At 32.2% G+C, this 20827-nt stretch overlaps 1 protein-coding gene across 2 annotated transcripts in view; it reads left to right on the forward strand.

Annotated features, from left to right (window-relative positions):
- Adk (adenosine kinase) overlaps positions 1 to 20827 on the forward strand; it is a 479685-nt gene that overhangs the window by 137634 nt on the left and 321224 nt on the right. For both annotated transcript variants that reach the window (XM_076834150.1, XM_076834152.1), the window contains exon 4: positions 12457 to 12535. In XM_076834150.1, the coding sequence (XP_076690265.1) occupies positions 12457 to 12535 (79 nt within the window). The remainder of the gene's footprint in view (positions 1 to 12456; positions 12536 to 20827) is intronic.

Consider the following 20827-nt stretch of genomic DNA (forward strand, 5'->3'; position numbering starts at 1 on the left):
TTTCAAAAAAATGTTCTCTTTAAATCAAGAAGCTCAAGTTTTATTTTAAATTCTGTAGGATCTCATGTATATCTTGCCTTGATTCATTTCTACATTGTTTTGGTAAATAGTATTTTTATAAAACAAACTTTTGCCTTAATATTAATTTGATACCCAAGAAAGATTACATCTTCAGGTTTTTTCTCCACTTAACAGAATTAACTTATTTCTTCTAACAGCCTTCTGAGAGTTTATTGTTATTCTGTAAGAATTTAGAGCTGGGACATCTCTCACCAGAATATTTGTGATCTATTCTGAAGTCAGAAAGCATAATAATGAAATAATCACCTGTGAAACTGTCACCCAGTTTTCTTCAGTTAGTAGTTACCAAAGAAATATTGACATTTACCTTCTGAATGCAGATATGTCAGTAAAAACATATTTTCATGCTTGTCTTATATTAAGCTTTAATCTTAATTTTTAAAGTTTTCTTTTATGGCGTACTTTTGTCTTTTGGTACTTTGCTTCCTAATTATAGTCCCTCCCCTCCTTTAAGAAAAAAAATCCTGTTTATATTAAATGGAATTAAAAACATACTTCCAGTTTCAGAGCAGATTTATCATTTACCCTTCAGGCTGTTCTTTAATATAGAGCTCTTAAGAATGAATATCTTAAGACATTCTCCAGATGTTTTAAACTTTAGCAAACTTTGTGGTTTTCTTTATTGGAATCTTTGTTTGTAGTATTTGGAAGATGAAAGAAAATATCTTCTCATTATCTAAACACTTTTCATATTGGTTTTTAAATGTCTTGCTGCAAATGCATGAAAAAATAAAACTTCTACATTTGTTTTAAAAGGTAATATCAAAATGAGAATTGTATTAAATAACAGTAATACAAAAAGAATGTGTGTTGTATATGGTTTTGAATTTACATTGCTGTGTGGTTAGTAGTTGTTTTGTATAGCTGCAACATTTTAATTGTTTGATAGTTTATTTAGTAGATTTTTGTTCTTCATTCCTTAGTACACTGGAGATTGAGAATGCTTTGTATCACACATCTTCCAAACTATTGAGAAGTTTAGACTTAGAATTTAAAATGTCAATCTTAAGTTGTTTTTTTTTAAAGACGATAGCCTAATTAATACTTCTCTTCAAATCAACAACTCAGTTATTCTTCTTCAATGATAAAAATAGTTGGTAGCATTTATTGAGTGCTTACTGTGTATAAAGTAAATGTCATGAAAAGGTGAAATAGTGCCCTCCATACACACATCATGCTGAGAGAAAGCAAGTTGCAGCACCTTGTTTGATCTCATTTGTTTAGATTTGATTTTGTTTTCTCTTACTGGGCAACATTGTATCTATGTGTCAACCTAAAATTTATGTCTTATAGTTAAATTTCTATCTATAAATGAAATTCTAAATTATTGTTCATCTGAATTCTTTTGCTTTAATTTTCTTTATATTGTAATGTTTTACATAGGTGCAGTGGTCATAGGCAAAAATCAAATCAGTGTTAAATTATTTTAAAAATATTTAATAGAAACCTATATTTGTTAAAATTTGTGAAGGTCTGTAGTTCACTTTCTCTTAAACGTCTGACAGCAGGGGATGGGGATATAGCTCAGTTGGTAGAGTGCTTGCCTAGCATGTACAAGGTCCTGGGTTCAATCCCCTCACTCCCCTGCGCCCCCCCCCCCCAAAAAAAAATCTAACAGCAGCAACCGGAAGGCTGTTGGAGGAAGGTTCACCAGCAAAATGCAGATATCACAGTTTAGAGTCTATATGATTTGTCCATCCAATCCAACCATATTCATATCTGTCAGGCAATGTGCTTAAGTACAGCAGAATACAAAATGAGAAAGTCTTTTATGTGATGTTTAAATTATTTGCCCCATCATATAATTAGATGATTATGAGATTAAAATCAGGCCCGACACCAGAACCTTTACTTTTTTTTTTTTAAAGAGAGAGAGAGAGAGAATTTTTAAAATATATATATATATATATATATATTTAAAACTATATATATATAGTTTTTGGTGGACACAACATCTTTATTATTATTATTATTTTTGTATTTTTATGTGGTGCTGAGGATTGAACCCAGCGCCCCGCGCATGCCAGGCGAGCTTGCTACCGCTTGAGCCATATCCCCAGCCCCAAAACCTTTACTTTTAACCTTTAAGGAATGCTGCCTACCCTGACATTTTGTGATGTCAAATCATAAACCAGTATCAACTTGGTATCCTATGGCCTTAATAATGAATTTGGGTATGTTGAAACTTCTTTTCTTCCTTCTTCCCCTCTCTTCTTTTCCATCTTTCTTCTTGAAATTCTGTGCTCTCTTTGTTCTTTTTTCTGGCAGGCAACTGTTTGCCATCCCTCTTTGTTGGTACCTTTTCCTCTTAAGTATCATCATTCTTCCGTTCCATTCTCTGGGTTCCTCTGGTGTGTCTGGAGGTGGGTTTTTGTTGTTGTTGTTGTTGTCTGTTTGTTTATTTGTCTATCCTGGGTTGTTGTTTTTTTTTTCCCCCTGACTTTATTGAATCTGTAACAATGGGTATAGTGAAATTCAGAAACCAGCCTGCCTTCATTCCTCTGTTTCTTCCCTTCTTTTCCTTTTCTCCTTTCCCTCCCTCCCTTCCTTTTTTCCTTCCTTTGCACAGGATTTAACACAGGACACTGTCCAGGCTAGGCAAATGCTCTATTACTGAGCACACTCCCTGCCCAAATGTAGGAATTTTGAGCCATTATTTAAAATTTCTTTTTTTCTGCATTGCACTTTTTCTCTTCTTGGATTAAAATGACACAATTGTTAGTTCTTTTGGTATTTCCTCAGGTCTCTTGAGTAATTGTTCAGTACTTTTAAATCTTTTTTCTGTATATTGTTCAGATTGGAAAATTTTAATTGTTTTATCTTTTAGGTATATTAATTTAGTTCTTTTTTATTTTGCTTTTTGTCAGTCTGTTGAATTTTTAAGTTTCAGTCCCTGAATTTTTAAGTTCCAAATTTTCATTTGGTCTTTTTAACATCTTTTTTTTTTTTTTTTTTTTTTTTTTGCTGAGCCTTCATTTTTACCCTCAATATTTCAGGAGCACTAGTACTTTGAGATTTCATGGAGCTCTCCTTTTGGTCCTCTAGCTGGAGAACTGGGGATTTATTTTTCAACTATTACTGGATACTTCTATTACTTTGCCGGTATCTGGGGCTAAGGAGTAGAGAGATACAGAGGGAATAATCTAATTTTAGATGTAGCCAATGAATTCTTACTTTCAAAACTATTAAGTTTTAGATGATTATTCTTTCCTTAATTATATGTTTATTTTACCCACAGTTTTCAACTCTCTGAAGAAATTCTCCATTCATTTATCTAGTTTTTTGTCATCCTTTCATTTGTTCTCTTAAAAATATTATAGTTATTTTGAAGTACCCTTCTTGAATTTCAGTGTCTGAATTATTTTTGAATCTTTTTATTTTTTGTTAAAGTCATTCTTTTACCTCTTGATAGAACTTTCAATTGTTTGTTTACTAGAAACTGTTCTGTAGGTCCTTCAGATTATATCATCCACCAGTGTTCATCCTTTTGTCTGTAAAACTGATACAGAGTGAGGGAAATGTTGATCCCTTAATAATATGAAGGATTAAGCTTAGGTCAAAGGTGATTTTTCATTGTTGATGGTTTAGTCTTCCCTGTTTGCCTCTGTACTGTAGCCTGAACCTCTAGGATTTTGAAATGAGACCAGTGAGATTTTTTCCCCATCATCTTTGAAGTAGTCTACCAGAACATGGGCACCAAACTGCCCTTTGAGGTTTCCAGATAAATTGTTTATTCTTCTGCTTCATACACCTTCAGAATTTGGAAGCCTTCTCAAGGAAGAAACCAATGTTTTGTTCTAGAACTTTAGTTTCCCCCTTTATCACTTTAGTTTTATGTAACTTTTAAAGTCCCTATTGTTTTTAATTCCCTTACCCTCTATCCCATCCCTATCTTCTAGTAAACACAAAATCTGAATTTTCAACTTCTAGATTTAACCAGTGTAGACATATGGTTTCCCTAATACCAAGAATTCCTATGGGTCCTTAGTTTTTATTCTCCACTCCTTCTAGCAGTTTCATTGTTTTTGGTTTCTCTTTTTCTGGCCTGTTTTTTATTTTGTAAACAACTGCCAGACTGGGAGAACTGTTTTTTTAAGGTGATTTTGGCTAATTTCTTTAGCTTACCATTCAGTTTCAGAATTCAGCAGGTGTGATATGGGACAAACTAGCTGTGTGTTTGCGGTTGGGAAATGTAAAATTTTGTCTATCTAACTTTGTTTCCCTGGCTGCAAAAGTGGGCAGGTAGGATAGAAAACTGCTAGGTCTGGTCTATCCTGTGAACAGTTCTCACTTTTCTGGAAAGTTATCCACTTTGTTGTTGTTGTGTCCATAGCTCTTTGTCTTTTAACAATATGAGTTATGGTTTTTTGGACTTTCTAGTTGTTGTTAGTAAAATTTTGGCTGTGATGCTCCTGAGGATCAGAGGTTTAATGTTATATTTTGGTAGGAATTTTACTTGTTTGTTTCTAATGGGTGATATTTTTTATAGTTTGGTAGAGAGAAATGATTAGTTATTACTTGGCTACTTTCCATATCTGTTACATATGTTTCTCTAACTTTTCTATGTTCAGAGAGACTCAGGCCCCATTTAACCACAAACTTTATGATAGAAGTAACAGAAAGCAAACCAGTAAAGGGTGGGAGGAGAGAATAACTTGTATTTTGGAATGGCCTGTGGACATGTGGGTAACATTCTAGGTTTTACCAAAAAATTACATATGTCATTTTGAGAACTACTATTTTGTATTATTTTTTTCCTTTCATCTGGTTTTTCCTTGTATGGTTTAAAACTAAATGTCAAACAATTAACTGTTTAATGAAAATTATAAATTGGCTTAGTGAATTCTGTTGTGTTTTTATAATGAGTAAAAATCTAAGGCACATATCATTTAGGAATTACCATTTTATTTTAATCATCTATACTTATATACAAAGTACATTTTGACAATATATTTGATTATCTCACATACAGAGAACTTCATTCATCTTCAAAGTTATAAATGGAACTAAGTAAACTTTTAAACATTTTAGAATTGAATAAGGGCTTATCTAAGTAACACATGCTTAAAACCACTTTCTTATCAAAGAAAATACAATTAGAGGTTAGTGAAATACTTTTAAATTACAATCCTTATGAACTAATGGCTTAACCCTAGTTTTGAATGATTGTTACTTTCTCCATCTTTTTAAAATATGCTTAAATATAAACAGATGTGGGAAATATTCTTTTGGCTTTTATCAAACTGACATTTAAGTGAAGTTTTTTCAACCTCACTAAACATTTGTGGTCAACGATTTCAGAGCTTTGAATATTAAATTTTGCCTATGGAACCCCCTTCTCCATGTTATTCTATTAGCATTTGGTCTTAATAAGTATAACCTGTTTAGAATTACTTATGCTTTAAATTTATTATTTGTTTAGATGTCTAGGAAAGAACTTCATAAAAATTCCCACTTGGCAGTTATGAATGTTTTCTTAAGGAAGTTACGTTTTCAGAATTTGAAAGATTTTGTCTTATCCCTCATATCCATCTTCATGAAATGTTTAACATTGTTGATGTTTATTTCTATGCTGTAGTGATATTAGCACAATCTATGTCTTTTTTATTCAGATAAGATGGACAGTCTGTCTTTCTCAGTTTCCCTTATTCTTCCTGAATTTGGGATAATACAGTGGCTTTAGTTTCTGTGAAAATGGAAAGCAGTTTCTTTAGCTAGAAGTGAATAATAAAGTGTTGAGTTTTGCCCATTTTTCAGGTCATAATTTTTATATTTTCCCAAAATACATTTTTTTCCATAGAAGAATAATTGTTGCTACATTTAGGGTACAATCATGAGAAAAAAAACACAATTTTTTAGGTGGACACAATCTTTATTTTATTGTTATTTTTTTTAATGTGGTGCTGAGTATCAAACCCAGTGCCTCATGCATGCTAGGAGAGCGCTCTAACTCTGAGCCACAACCCTAGTCCTAATGTGACATTTTTTTTTTTCAAGAAACATTTCCTTCTTGTCTGCTAAGTGGAAAAATCACACATTAAAAATTAAACTGGGGGTTGGGGATATAGCTCAGTTGGTAGAGTGCTTGTCTCACATGCACAAGGCACTGGGTTCAATCCCCAGCACACCCCCTACCCCCCAAAAAAGCCTTTTTTGTTTTTTCTGTGCTTTTAATTTCTTTTCTACCTTTATCTTACTTATCGTTCTTTTATTTTTTCTAGCCTTTAAGGTTGCATTTTTTCTGGGTGTGTCCTAAAAATAATTAAGGTAACTTTTATTAAAAAGTAATTCATTTAATTTCAGGCCACAACATTTTTTCTAGATATTCTTAGTTTTTACAGTTTTAATGTTTCTCTCATTATTAGATGGATCTTCTTCCTGAGTCTGCTTCACAGCTTACTTATTAGTTGTGAAGAATCCATCAAAAGTCATTTAAAGCTTAGAGGGTAATGAATCTGAATTCTCTCATTCTTTTCAATACAAAGGACACAAATATACATATACCCCATCCTTCGAATTGCTAGAAGACAGAACATACTAATAATTTAAAATTCTTAAAAGAAGAGGAACAAACATCTTATTTCAGTAATCTCATTGTTTCTGTAAGTCTAAACATTTAGAGAGCCTAGGGGTAGGGAGGTTTATGAACTTTTAAGAAAGAGGAGTAGAGTATTGAAAATGTAGATCAAGAACAAACTGTACCACTTCTGGAAAGGAAAACATCAACACAAGTTTCAGATATGTGGTTTGGACAGTGGGAAGCATCAGGCAGGTCGTCTTTCCACAATACAATCCCAAGTTCATTCTAGTTAGGAACTTGTTCAGTAGTTATGAACATAGTTCATATTGAGCTATGACCTGGACCTCAGAGCTGAGCATCTAACTGTGGAAGAAGGGAGATACACAGTGGGAAGATAAGGAATGAGAGAAGGAAATGGCACTGGATTGGAATTGGGTACTCTCTGTATGAGCCTTATGCATTCTGATGATTTTAGAGGTACAAACTACATTTTAGGAAGTTCCTACTGAGATATTATAATTTAAAGAAGTACGTGATATACAGCCTACTACTAGATTTTTTTATGACTAATGATAATGAGATCTATACTTAGGGTTGGGGACATAGCTCAGTTTTTTTTTTTTTTTTTAAAGTTTTAGTCAGCTTTTCCATACTATGACCAAAAGACCTGTCAAAAAACACTTGCATGCAAAAAAATATTTGGGGCTTTGGTTTCAGAGGTCATTTGCTCTGGGCCCCAGCTGAGGGAGAACATCATGAAAGAAGAGTGTGGTGGAGAAAAGGAGCTTAGGACATGGCACCAGGAAATAGAAAGAGTTCTATTCATTGGAGACAAAATGTAAACCCCAGTGACCTACCTCCTCCAGCCACAATCTGCCTGCTGACAGTTACAACTCAGTTCATTCAAGTGGATTCTTGCACTGATTAGGTTAAGTCTTTCACAGTCCCGTTGTTTCACCTGTAAACATTCTAGCATTGCTTCACACATGAGCTTTTCGGGGACACCTCATCCCTAAACCACCACAATCCTCTAGCACCTGACTACTGTTGGAATAACTTTTGGTTCACAGCCAGCAGCTATGAGCAACTCCAAGTGCTTGAAAAAGCTATGCTGGTTCAGGCCTGACAGGAATACCTGCAGGACAGGTTGCTCTGCTCTAGTGAGCCTTTAGTGAAACCAATCCTCAGCACTTGTGGTTAGTGTTGCCAGACTACCAGGCCAGGAAACTGATAATCAGGAGCTTCAGCGCATGAAACCCCTGACTCAGAAGACCCCCTCCCCTAAGGACAAAAACCCTTCCATACTGCTTTCCACCATGACAGCAATATTTAGAGCTTCCTCATAGTGTGGTTACATTAGGCATAAGATGATTGTCTTATGGATATTATCTTGCTTATGTATGATTCACGGGCATGCCCCACCCGAACCCTATAACAGTTGTATGCATTCCAAAAATAAACAGACTGCTGGACATCGACTGCAGTTGTCACCAGCCAGCTTCTCATCAGCCCCTGGTGTCTGTGTGTTGACTCCATGTCTCTACCCTCAGCAACTGAGGTAGCCTAGTGACCAATTGACCACACCAGTAACCAGAACGACTACAGACTACCATATCGATGGCCCGGGATTTGATCTCTTGCACTTCCCCCAAATGCTTATTTGCCATCTGTATTTTTTCTTTGGTAAAATTTTAGTTACTCTTCTAACCTATTCTTTTTTAGATTATTTTTTCATTGAGTTTTCAGAGTTGTTTCTATGTTCTGCATGAATATACCCTTTTAGAAATTAATATTTTTAACAAATACAAAAATCTTTCTATAATAGAAATTTTTGAAATAATTGATCAATTAAGTCACAAATTAGAAGCAATGGTTTTATACCAAAATTTGTGACTAGTCTTACTATGACATATAAAGGATGAGCTTAGTTTGTCAGACTTGCTCGGAATTAATTTTTTGTAATGTGAAAAATATTAACTTTGTCATTTGTGGTTTTTAAAGGAATTTCAGAAAAGAAAAAGTTTGTATTTTTAAAATACAATATGTAACTTTGCCATTTGTGTAGACAACTAACATCATTGTTCTGGTGATTTAGGGTTAAAAATGAAGCATATTAGTGGATTTTTATATTAATTTCCAGTGAATAATAATTACTCAAAATAAAAAATAATAATAATTAGTCAAAATGCTCCCAATTTCAACCTAATTTCTTTTAATTTTATAAATTCTACTAGACCATACTTAATCCTCAAATTACAGGTAAGATGTACTTTTTCATTCATGGATCCCAGTCAATGGAGTAAAGGATCTTGTGTTTTTCTTTATTTATAGTGCATTTATATAGTCATATTAACATCTCCCCCCAAAATGTTTTTTGTTCTTACTTTTACCCTCCTGGTTTTCTTTATTTTTCTGTGCTAGACATTTCTTCATTCTTGAGTGCTAACTTTTCTAAGTTGAATATGCATTCCACAGTGAATATGTTGTTTTATTCTGTGCTTGTGTGTGTTATCCAACTTCTTAAAACAATTTGAAAACCCTTTACTGCTTGTTCTGGATTATAATTTTATAAAATCTTACAAAATGACCAGTATATTTAATTAATTTATTTATTTGCAGTACTGGAGATTGAACCCAGGGTGCTTTATTTTCAGTCCATTTTCTTTTTTGAGACAGGATCTCAGTTGCTTAGGGATTCGCTAAGTTGCTGAGGCTGGCCTTGAACTTGAGATCCTCTTGCCTCAGCCTCTTGAGTTGCTGGGATTAACAGTGATGTACCACCTTGTGTGATATGACTAGTGTATTTTAATCACAACTAAAACAAGTTGCATTTTTTTCACTGTGACATCATATTTCTTCCATTAAATTGTTCAGTCGCCTTCCTCTCATCTGCTGTGTTATAGTTAGTATAATAATTATTGCTTTTGAAAAAGTGAATGTTTTGTCATGTACCACCATGCATTTATTTCTATTAATACTTATTCCTTGATTTCAGTGCCAAAGGACTTTCTTATAAGTGATGGATTATATTAGGTTGCCTGTGTTTACTTTGGTCATTTCATCATTGTCCAGGTATTCTACAAGTAGCATACCAATGACCCAGCAATATTATTATTTTTACAGTGCTGAGGATTAAACCCAGGACCTAATGTATGCTTATCAAGCTGTGTACTATTGAGCTACATCCTCAGCATGAGCAAACTTTTTTTACTTTTTTACCAGAAGTCAGTGCTGTCTTTGTTAAGCAGATTTTAAATCTCCACATTGGATCATTTCATTTGATACCTTTTCTTGTATATGAAATAACTCTAAAATGGTAGAGTATCTCAAGAGATTTAATACTAAAGTAGTATTGTTTATACCTTTGACTACCAAGTTAGTCACTGGTCATTTATCTTGAGAGTTTCTCTACTTCCTTCTACTGTTCTTAAAAGAAAAGCAGATCTTTAGATAGCTGTTATATTGTTCAGAAATGCGTGCATATGAAGTATATGGTGATATTTTATATGATATTGGAAAGCATTACTTAGAATTTAAATTCTCTTATATAATGTCATAATAAGTATTAAAATTCATTTAGAAAGGTAAGGTTTTATTTATTTGTTTACTTATTTATTTATTTAAGTTCAGTCCTTAAAAATTCTGAATTATTTTTCAGTAGCATTAAATTTTATTTAAAAGTGCTCTGTAGTTAAAATATTTTCATTAAAATATGAATATAAGCATTATCGAATTATAGAAAGCACAAAAGGGAAAAGGCTTATAATAAAAATGCTATATGCTTGTTAATATTATATCCTTTCTTATAATTTCAATGAATTTTAAAGAAAAAATACTAATCACATTAAATACATTTTTACATTCTGATAATGTCATTGAACAGTAAATACAAGGGCCTTGTATTATATTTTACTTTTCGTAAATTACAGATGTTTACATTTTGTGTTATTTTGACTTTATCTTTATTTGCTTCTTTAGTACATTTTTAATATATTCATTCACTCTATACTATTCGTATCTTTGTAATATGTTTTAATTCTTTCCTTTAAGAGTGAAACATGTAAACAATAATATTACATTTATATTGATTTTGGTCTTTATTACATATTATGATAAGAAGAGTAACTTTAGCATACTTTTGTATAGTATCTTTTATGATTTGGATTACTTTCATGAGGTAGAGTCTCCCAACCAATAGAATTTTACAGTAATATGAAATAGACATTTTCTTTTTTGGCTCTTGATACGTAGTGCCAAATTGTTTTCCAAAAGAGTTCGGTCACTTCTATTGTATGAGTATGTCAGCTTTTTTACATCCCCACGAGTGCTGAGTATTATAATTTATATACTCAGCTAATTTGTTGTGTAGACATGTGTATGCCTTCAGTTGCTAGCAAGAGGGGTTCATTAGTTTTCAACATTAGTGTATCATTTTTTTCTTTTGTTTATTGTTCATTTTTCCATTTATATGAGACTTAATATTTTTATTTCTCTTTTGTCTGAGTACTTAACTTTTTGTAAAATAACCTTTTTGTTTTTAAACATTCTCTTTTTATTACAGTTAAATTTTTGTTTGGTTTTGCTTTTATATAGAAAAGCTTTATGTTTTGTTCTAAAGTTGGTTGTGGTACCAGGTGCTTTGGTGCACACCTATAATCCCAGCAGCTGGGGAGGTTGAGGCAGGAGGATAGCAATTTCAAAGCCAACCTTAGCAACTTAGCTAGGCCCTAAGCAATGTAGCAAGATCTTGTCTCAAAATGAAACAGGGATGGGGATGTGACTCACGGGTTAAGCACCCCTAGATTCAGTCCCTGGTACCAAGTAAATAAGTAGAAATAAAGTTGGCTGTAGTAATGTTGGATTGCACACTTTAGGTGGATGAATTGTTTGGTGTGTGAATATATTTTTTAAAGACTGTGGAACGAAAAGAAAGAGGGAAGGAGGGAGACAAATGAAGAGCAAAGAGGTTGATAGTCTTGGAATTTATATACTTGTCAAAATAGGGAGGTCTTTACCAAGACATTGATATGCTTAAATTTTAGTCCTCTGAGTAAGGTGGAAGTAATTGGGCAACCACCCTAGTTTTCTAAATAGAGTGTTTATTTAAAGTATTTTGTCTTGCTTTGTTGTGTCTCCTAGCAGTACTTCCTCAATTTTATTGTATTTGGTTTTGGGGTTGTTGTTTGTTTGTTTTTAACTAGAATATGTTATTTTTCAAATTTGCAGTCTGTTTGTGGCATCTTTCCTTACTTTGCAAGGCTGATATGCTTTGGTTAATTTTGTGTGTGTATTTTTTAAAATCAAATTGTGGGGTGTGTGTGTGTGTGTGTGTGTGTGTCATACACACACACACACACACATTTTCTTACTGTTAGTAAAATGTATAGAAGAGGAAGCAAAATGTTTCATCATCTCTTGAAGTATAAGGTTTTAATTTTTATGCCTCTTACACTGATTCCAGGGGTTGCATTAATTACTGAAATTTTGGTTTGTATAGAAAGCTCTCATAGTAATGTGGAATGAGGAAAGAGATTTCTGTATGTTTATAAGTATTTCTGAGAGTGGAATCTGATTTTGACTCATTTTGTTTGGCAGTTTATGAATTTTATTTTTACTTTCTGTTTCATATAATGGTTAATTGCAGTACTCTATATATTTAAATTCTTGTAGTTGTATATTTATAGGAATATTTCTTAAATATGGAAATTTAGCTTGTTTGCCATATGAGACTTTAGTTCATTTCTTTAATATATAATTCATAATTTCACTTTAATGTACTTTTAGTCAGAAAATTTCACATTGTGACATTGAAATATGCTAACATTTTTTTTTTTCATACTGTGTTTTCCTCATAGGTTTGATGAACTGGTAAAAAAATTCAAAGTCGAATATCATGCTGGTGGCTCTACCCAGAATTCAATTAGAGTGGCTCAGGTTGGTTAATTATTGTTATTATTTAAAAAAAAAATTTTTTTAGTTGTAAATGAACACAATACCTTCATTTCTTTTATCTCTATCTTTTTATATGTGGTGCTGAGTATCAAACCTAGTGCCTCACATGTGCTAGGCAGATGCTCTACCACTGAACTATAGCTCCAGTCCTGGGTTGGTTAATTATTTTAAAAATTAAAGAAAAGATGCAAAATGATTCTGAACTTCTGATAAATTTGTTCCAGTCTATATTTTACTGCCGTAGAATAGTTTCATTCATCTGAATTAGGAAGTTAATAATCATTGCCATCAAACAAGCAAAAATTATTTTAATTTCTATTTCTTGGGTTATTGGTAAAGTTGAATATCTTTTATTGTTTATTGTTCATTTACATTTTTCTTAGGTATTTATAACCCTTCACTATTTATTTTATAATTTTTTACATGTTAATGATTTGTAGACATACTTCATACTTTATGGATAACATTCATTTTTTCAAATAAAGTATTCCTTGTTTATTACTTGTAGATTAACTTTGCATATGTTTTTTATTGTGCCAGATTTCTTAATGTAACATTCAATGTTTGTTTGTTTGTTTTGGGCAGGAGGTACCAGGGGCACTAGGCCACTGAGCCACATCCTCAGCCCTATTTTGTATTTTATTTAGAGACAGGTTCTCACTGACTTGCTTAGTGCCTTGCTTTTGCTGAGGCAGGCTTTGAACTCACAATTCTCCTGAGGTGCTGAGATTATAGGCATGTACTACCACACTTGGCTCAGTGTTTTTAATGTAATTAAACTTTATGGCTTCTGAAGCTGGATGTAATGGGACATACCACAAACCCAGCATTGGGAGGTTGAGGCATGAGGATGGAACTAGTGTAGGTGTCTGTCAGTGGATGAATGGATAAAGAGAATGTGGTTTATATATACAATGCAGTTTAATTCAGCCATAAAGAAAAATGAAATTATATCATTTGCAGGAAAATGTATGGAACTTATATTAAGTGAAATAAGCCGCACGCAGAAAGTCAGTCATCATATGTTTTCTCCCATGTGGAAGCTAGAGAGGAAAAAGTAAAAGAAAGGTAGGGGGAATCTTAAGAAAATCAAAGGGAGATCACTAGAGCAGAGGAAAAGAACCAGAAAGAAGGAATAGTAGAGGGAAAGGGGAAACACTGAGGAATGATATTGACCAAATTATATTCTTATATTGTTTGCATGTATGAATATACAGTAAGAAATCCCACCATGTTTTACTATAGTTTACCAATAAAAAATATGAAAAAACAACCCAAAACTTTATGGCTTCTGCGTTTTATATGGTGTTTAGAAAGAATATTTTTACAAGATATGAAAAATTCTGCTTTATATATAGGTACAAATATATGCATGTAGATGTATATGTATCTATGCATCTGTTGAAACATATATATCTGGATATATCTTGAATATACATATATGCTCATATGTTTATGTGTATGTATTATATGAATCTATATACTTACACCCATACCATCTAGTGGGTAATTGAATAAACACATTTTGAGATATATACTCTTTTGAGTTAGCAGTCTAAGCTACTATGGAGTTAATGAATTTGTGTTCTTTTTAAACTTCCAGCTTTGAAGGATATGAAAAATCTTTATGTACCTCTGGTTCTTATCTCTGAAATTTGAAAGCTAGGTCAGAATCCTGCTTACTTCTCATGGATGGATTAATTGTGATTTTTGTTGATAAATGCTTTCCCTTTAAATTCTAATTAACTTCAAGAACCAGAAAAGTGGAAAATTGAGAAATAAAGATGATTGGTTGATTGATTTCTATTTTGAAATGACTCTTCTGTATTAAACATATACAATCAAATTCAGGTGTAGTATAATATTTTAGGTTGTAAAAAATGAATCTTTAAAAAAATTTCTTTTAGTTGTAGAGGGACACAATACCTTTATTTATTTATTTATTTTTATGTTTTGCTGAGGATCAAACCCAGTGCCTCACATATGGTAGGCAAGTGCTCTATTACTGAGCCACAGCCTCAGTCATATAAAAACTTAATGTTTGATCATTTTTATGAAGAATACTGTGGAGGACATCTTTGTATTGTCAATCAATTTTTATTGTTTTTGTAAAACATCCTGTTAGTAGTCACTTTTTGAGCCCAGGTTAAATAGGGAATAAAAGGTGATTTTCTTTTTTGTTCTTAGATATTATTATTAATCTGGTCTGGCCATGATGACCAAAGACCATAGAGTAGGTAAATAAAACAACAGAAATTTATTTCCTCACAGTTCTGGATGCTGGAAGTATAAGAACAGGGCTGTTTTCTTATGAGGCCTCTCTTCATTGCTTCATAGATTTCTGCCTGTTTTCCAATGTATCCCAGACTATGTATGCACCTCTGTTACTCTCTGATGTTGGAATGGTGACCAGCTCTCTCTCTTTGCCAGGATTTCCCCAGTTTTAGCAAAGTCCTATATCCTAGGAAACCCCTCCTCAGGATACAAAAGACTTTTTTGGGGGGTGGGGGAGTAATAGACATAGAATTGAGGAAATAAGATAGCCCCTAAAGTAGGGATTTGATAGCAACAGTAATTTTTTTTTTTTTTTTTTTTCATATGGAGGATTGAACCTACAGGTCCTTTACTGAGTATATCCCAAGTCCTTTTTTTGGTTGGGGGAGTAGTGGGGATTGAACCCTGGGATGCTTTTCCAATGAACAACATGCCCACTACATTTGTATTTTTATTTTAAGACATGGCCTGGCTAAGTTGCTGAAGGTTTTCCTGAATTGCTGATGTTTGTCTCAAACATACAATCCTCCTTCCTCAGCCTCTTGAACACTGGATTATACATAAGTGTCACTATGCTCAATGTGAAAGTAATACTTATTTGATAGTATATGAATTATCCAACTTCTTTTTTTCCCCTCTGAGAACAGATGATTGGGAGCCATGATTTTTGGTTCATGGTTATGATTATTCATTATTATACCAATATGTGTTTGTGGTAGGTAAAATAACAACCTCCCTTAAAGATTCCTGTGTCCTAAATCCCTGGACAATTACTTCTCAGTCAGCAGTTACTTAGTCTTCTGAAAATATAGTCATTGAAAATAGTGACCTCTTGGGGGCTGGGAATGTGGCTCAGTGGTAGAGTGCTTTCCTAGCATGCATAAGGCCCTGGATTCAATCTGTAGTACTGCATCCGTGGGGACAGGGAATGGACCCTAATTTTGCTTAGGCATGCCACACAAATGAATATATATTATCAGGTTGTGTTTGAATAAAGTTACATTTCAGAAATAAGAAGTTTTGACTCTGAAAAGAACTTTCTTGGTTCCTTTACTAAAACTTTGCTAACTTATTTGGAATTTGTTTTTGCAACTATACTTCAGTTACCTTTGTCATTAAAAAAAAATACAATTATGTGGTCGATAAACAGAATAGAAAAACAAACATTTGACACAAAGTAGATATTTTTGTAAAACTAAAAACTAATTCCTAAAATGTGAATTCCTACTGCTGCTGTTAGGTACAGTATTGCTTAAGTATATACTTTTGTTGAGAAATTATTTAGTTTGATGTCATTACAATGGACTAAGAATGTGGGCTTGATACATCACAGATACAAGTCGAAGTGGATCTTACTTTTGACTGTGTCGTTTACCACACACCAAAGAATAATCTAATTGCTCTAGTCAGTTTGGAGAATTACTATTGGAAAGGAAACACAGTATCTTATTTTATTGGCTAGAAAGAAGTATTTCATTGTTAATATCCTATAAAGATGTACAGTATAATCTGAATTTTAAAAATAAATATTAAAAAATAAGAATTTTAAATAAAAGGTGAGTAAATAATGGATTTTTTTGATTGTGTAGATTCTTTTAATCAAATTTGCAAGTATTTGACCATGATGATTTTAAATATTTTTTACTATTCTCTTTTTTCTCATTTCTTCTCATAATGAACATACACGTTGGTTTGCTTGATGGTTGTTTCCTTGATATTTTTTTGAAGATGTCTACTCCACAAATATGCTCCCTTGGTATTTATTATATACTATTATCATGTATTTTTTTGGAGGGGGTCTGGTATGGCTATTCATAAAAATTTTCTGTACTATTTGAAATATTTTCACCACAAGCTGAAGCTATACATTTTCTTAACTCAGATCTACTTCAGTTACTTAAAATATCACTTCTTTACTACCCTCTTTTATACTACAGTATACTCCCAATCATTAGAGCCCAGAGGTCAAAAAAGAAGATGTGGTCTTCATTCCCCACCTGTGATCCTTCTTCCTCAGTCTTCTGAGTTGCTGGGATCAGGGGTGTGTACCATCACAGCCTGCTTTGTCTTCATTTTGATGGTCAGCATTCTGATTTAATAAGATAGAATGTCATGTTGGGTAATTAAGTGAAGCAGAATTAAAATCTTTGTGTTCAGCCTCATCTTGCTTTCCTTATTGAGGATAGTTCTCTCACCCTTAGACAATTTTAATTTTGACATCTTTACATGTTGGAGATTTTAAGTATCGCTTTTCAACCACTTTTAGTTGTCTTCAATTTGGGAAGAATTGGAGATTGTCAGAGTTAACTATTCATCATTTAAAATGCAATTTCAGTGAATGTCCTGTTTCTTTTATGCTTTCTGGAGACAACAGTTTTCTTTAGTGCTTAGATACCTTTTGGTTTCTTGAAAATTTATGTTATTATGTGATAGTGAATTTTTCAAAAGCCCAATGTCCAACTTATATGAGGTATTTCTATATTGTTTTAAGTTATATGGACTCAATTGTTTTTAAGCTTCTTGCAAAATTGATTTCACTTTCATTTTTAAAATATCATTTTTGTGTTCTGTTTTGGACATCTGATCAAATATTTTGGCTGTCTTCTTTGTTAACTATAATATAAACAAATAGTCATGAAAATCAATAATTTTTTTCTCCCTGTCCTCTTACAAAATTGAGGCTGTATTATTTATATGACTATTCAAAAATAGAAAATAAGCATTTTTTTTTTTTTTTAGTAACTGCCATCTAATACAGTAAAATTTTCTTTCTCATTTAAGTAAAGATTTTTGGATAAAATAAAATTTTAACTTTTCTGTGATAGAAATTCCTGGAAACTCCTAAATTTGTTCATGTTTCTTGCAAATCGCCTTCATTCCAATAAATTTTTCTATATTCTTAATTACAGATTTTCTTTCTTAATCACATATTTAAAATCTTTAGTAATGAGTATGAATTTTTCTTCACATATACATTAAATATTTTAGCTTAGTTTCTTTGAAATATCAGATTCTTATTTTTATCATATAATTCCTAACCTGTGTTCCAGTCTTTGACATTTTAATCTTCCAATTTCTTTCTGTTTTCCCTGTTAGATATCCATATTTATATTTAACTTATAGTAAAAATTTAACCATGTTTTTGTTTTGTCTTTAATTAAATTATGAGAAAACTGCCCAAGTGCCAGTGTGTTTGTGTTTTCATACAGTCTACATCTCAGAGGGATGCTTTTAATTGTTGTTTTGATGTAAAATATAATGCAATGAACCAGTTTTCAGAATTAATTTAACACTTTCCGAAACCCTATGTGTGATGAATTTCTAAAAACATTAAGCAGAACATAAGTTTAAGGAGTTATATTTGAGTAAAATACAAACATATTGAATCAAAACTTATGAAGTTGTTATTTCACGAACCATTTAGCATTTCTGAGTTAATACTATTTAGAAGCTAAAATGATTTAAATAAAAAAGCTAATTTTGTTTTTCTGTTCATAGAACCTTTCTTTTTGAGAAGGGTTAATCTGTATGGTTTGTATTTAAAAAAATATTTCTTCCGATCATCTCTTTTGCAACCTATTTCACCTAGAGAAACTATTTGGAGGTTAAAAGACTTTTTATGAGACATACCTCTGGGAATGTGGGAGTAGTCTAGACTACTTAGAGTATAAAAGAAATGACACTGGAGTGATCAAAGAGAATTCTCTGTTCTAATGCCTTACACCTGGAGCAGTTGTAGAAATGTCAATAGCACAACTGTATTTATAAATATCAGAGCAGGATGTGGCAGATGGTGATGCAACACAGAGTCTTGTCAAAACCTTTTTGTCATTAAAAAATAGAGGTGCCTGTTAAAGCCAAATTTCAGATTAATTATTTTAATTAACATGGGTCCTACTAAGTAAAGTTGACTGTTCAAATTGCCTGTAGAGAAGAACTATTGCTATTAATAATGAACAATTTGGGCTGGGTTTGTAGTTCAGTGGTAGAGCACTTGCCTTGCATGTGTGAGGCACTGGGTTTGATCCTCAGCACCACATCTCCAACTTTAAAAAAAATTTAAAAAAATAATGAACAATTTATCAGCTCAGAATATAGCTCAATGATTTATCAAAGCCATATACACTTCAAAGAATCAGATAATCCAGAAGACTGTGTTACAAACAATGCTTACGCATCCAATGATGACACTAGCAATCATTTTGGTTCATTTCAAATTTGTGTTTTTTTAACAGTACTTAACTAAATATGGTATGTTCTTCATATAATGTCATAATTATGAACAGTATACCTAACCCCCTACTTACACATAATAATACCTCAATAAGTTTTAGGTGCTCTTATTACATCATGAAAAATATATATGACTAATATTTTTCATTAATTGAATTTTATAATTCCAGCAATTTGAGGATAATGTATATAAAGCAATAAAACATACTAAACATTCCTTTCTTTGCAACTATCTCAAAACCTATCATCTCAAAAATAGAAAGTAAAGGACTAGGACCTAAAACCTTCCAGCAAAATAGTTCCTTAGATATTAAAAAAAAAAAGTTGAATAAAATTTTAATTCTCTTCTCCTAAATATTTCATGTGGTTAACTAGTGTTTTTTGTGCTTTTGTTGTTATTGTTGATTGTTTTTTGTTTTATTTTTGATAGTGACTTCGAAAAACTGGTGTCCATTGTTGTTCAACTATTTATTGGTTGATTGGAATGTGTGTATGTGTGTGTATGTGATTTGTTTGTTTGTTTGTTTGTTTTGTTTTGTTTTTTAACAGAGCTGGGGATTTAATCTAGGATCTTGTATATGCTAGGCAAATGCTCTACCATTGAGTTGTACCCCAAACCCAGAAATTTACTTTTATTCTGTAAAATTAGTAATCTCAGTGTTACCCCCACCAGTGTCATATGTATTGTTGGAACTTATCATAGAATTGTTAGACTCAAATGTAATAGGTGCAACATAATAATAATTTTATTATCAAAGTATTGGATGTGGTAAAGTAAAATACAGTTGCTGATGAATTATTCCCTTTTACAAGTGGATATTCAAGAGGTTTACACTTTTTTAATATATTTTTTCATAAGATATTTATACCTACAAAAATAAAAGATTCGGTTTATTACTTAGTAGACTAGCTCATGACTTTACAGGGTTAAATTAAGCTTTGAATTTACTTAATGAAGTATTACGTGTTATATAAATTAGAAATTGTAAATCACTTCTAAGATATAATAGTTTGGAGTACTTCATTAAACCACATTATGATAGTATCCAGGCCAAGAAAGTTTTATAATACTACTCAATAATTTTAGAGTTTTAAACTTCCTTATGATTCCGTTGGCGAAGAAAATTCCTAGTTTGGAAAAAAAGTTCTGAAAGCAAGATTTTTATTGTAATAGAACTTTATTTTTAGGTTTTTGAATGTAATAGCTTAATGGTAAAAATCTTATGTTAGTAAATGAATTGTGCATCTATTAAAATGTTCTGTTTGTCTTAAATGTTAGAAAATTGTTCTTTATTTTTTATAGCTGTAGTCTGGGTACTATAGTACTACACTATCAGATTTTACAATCTAGAATTATGGATTGTCTGATTGAATGTGATACTGCTTTGCAGATTCTACAACTTGGCCTCCCACTTGGCCTTTTATTATGAGAACGTTAGCCAAAATGTTGACTTCCTTGTGCATTTGTATTTACATATGGCCAAATGCTCAGAACACTCACCCCCTCCCCATTTCTTGTTCCCATTTCTTGCCTCTTCAGAGGCATGATTCCCATCCACTCCATTTAGAGCCATTGACTTTTTGTTTTCTCATTATTTACTCCTCTAGCAATCAGGAGTCTCATTTATTATTGGCATTTTCTGGAAAAAGTATTTTCCAGATTTATGATTGATAAGATTTTAAAAATATGTTCCTATTTAGAACTGGAGGCATACCTCAGTAATGGAGTGTTTCCTATCATGTGCAAAGTCCTGATTTCTGATTTAA

The sequence above is a fragment of the Callospermophilus lateralis genome, chromosome 15 (genome assembly GCF_048772815.1).
Source record: "Callospermophilus lateralis isolate mCalLat2 chromosome 15, mCalLat2.hap1, whole genome shotgun sequence".
In the NCBI taxonomy this organism is placed as follows: Eukaryota; Metazoa; Chordata; class Mammalia; order Rodentia; family Sciuridae; genus Callospermophilus; species Callospermophilus lateralis.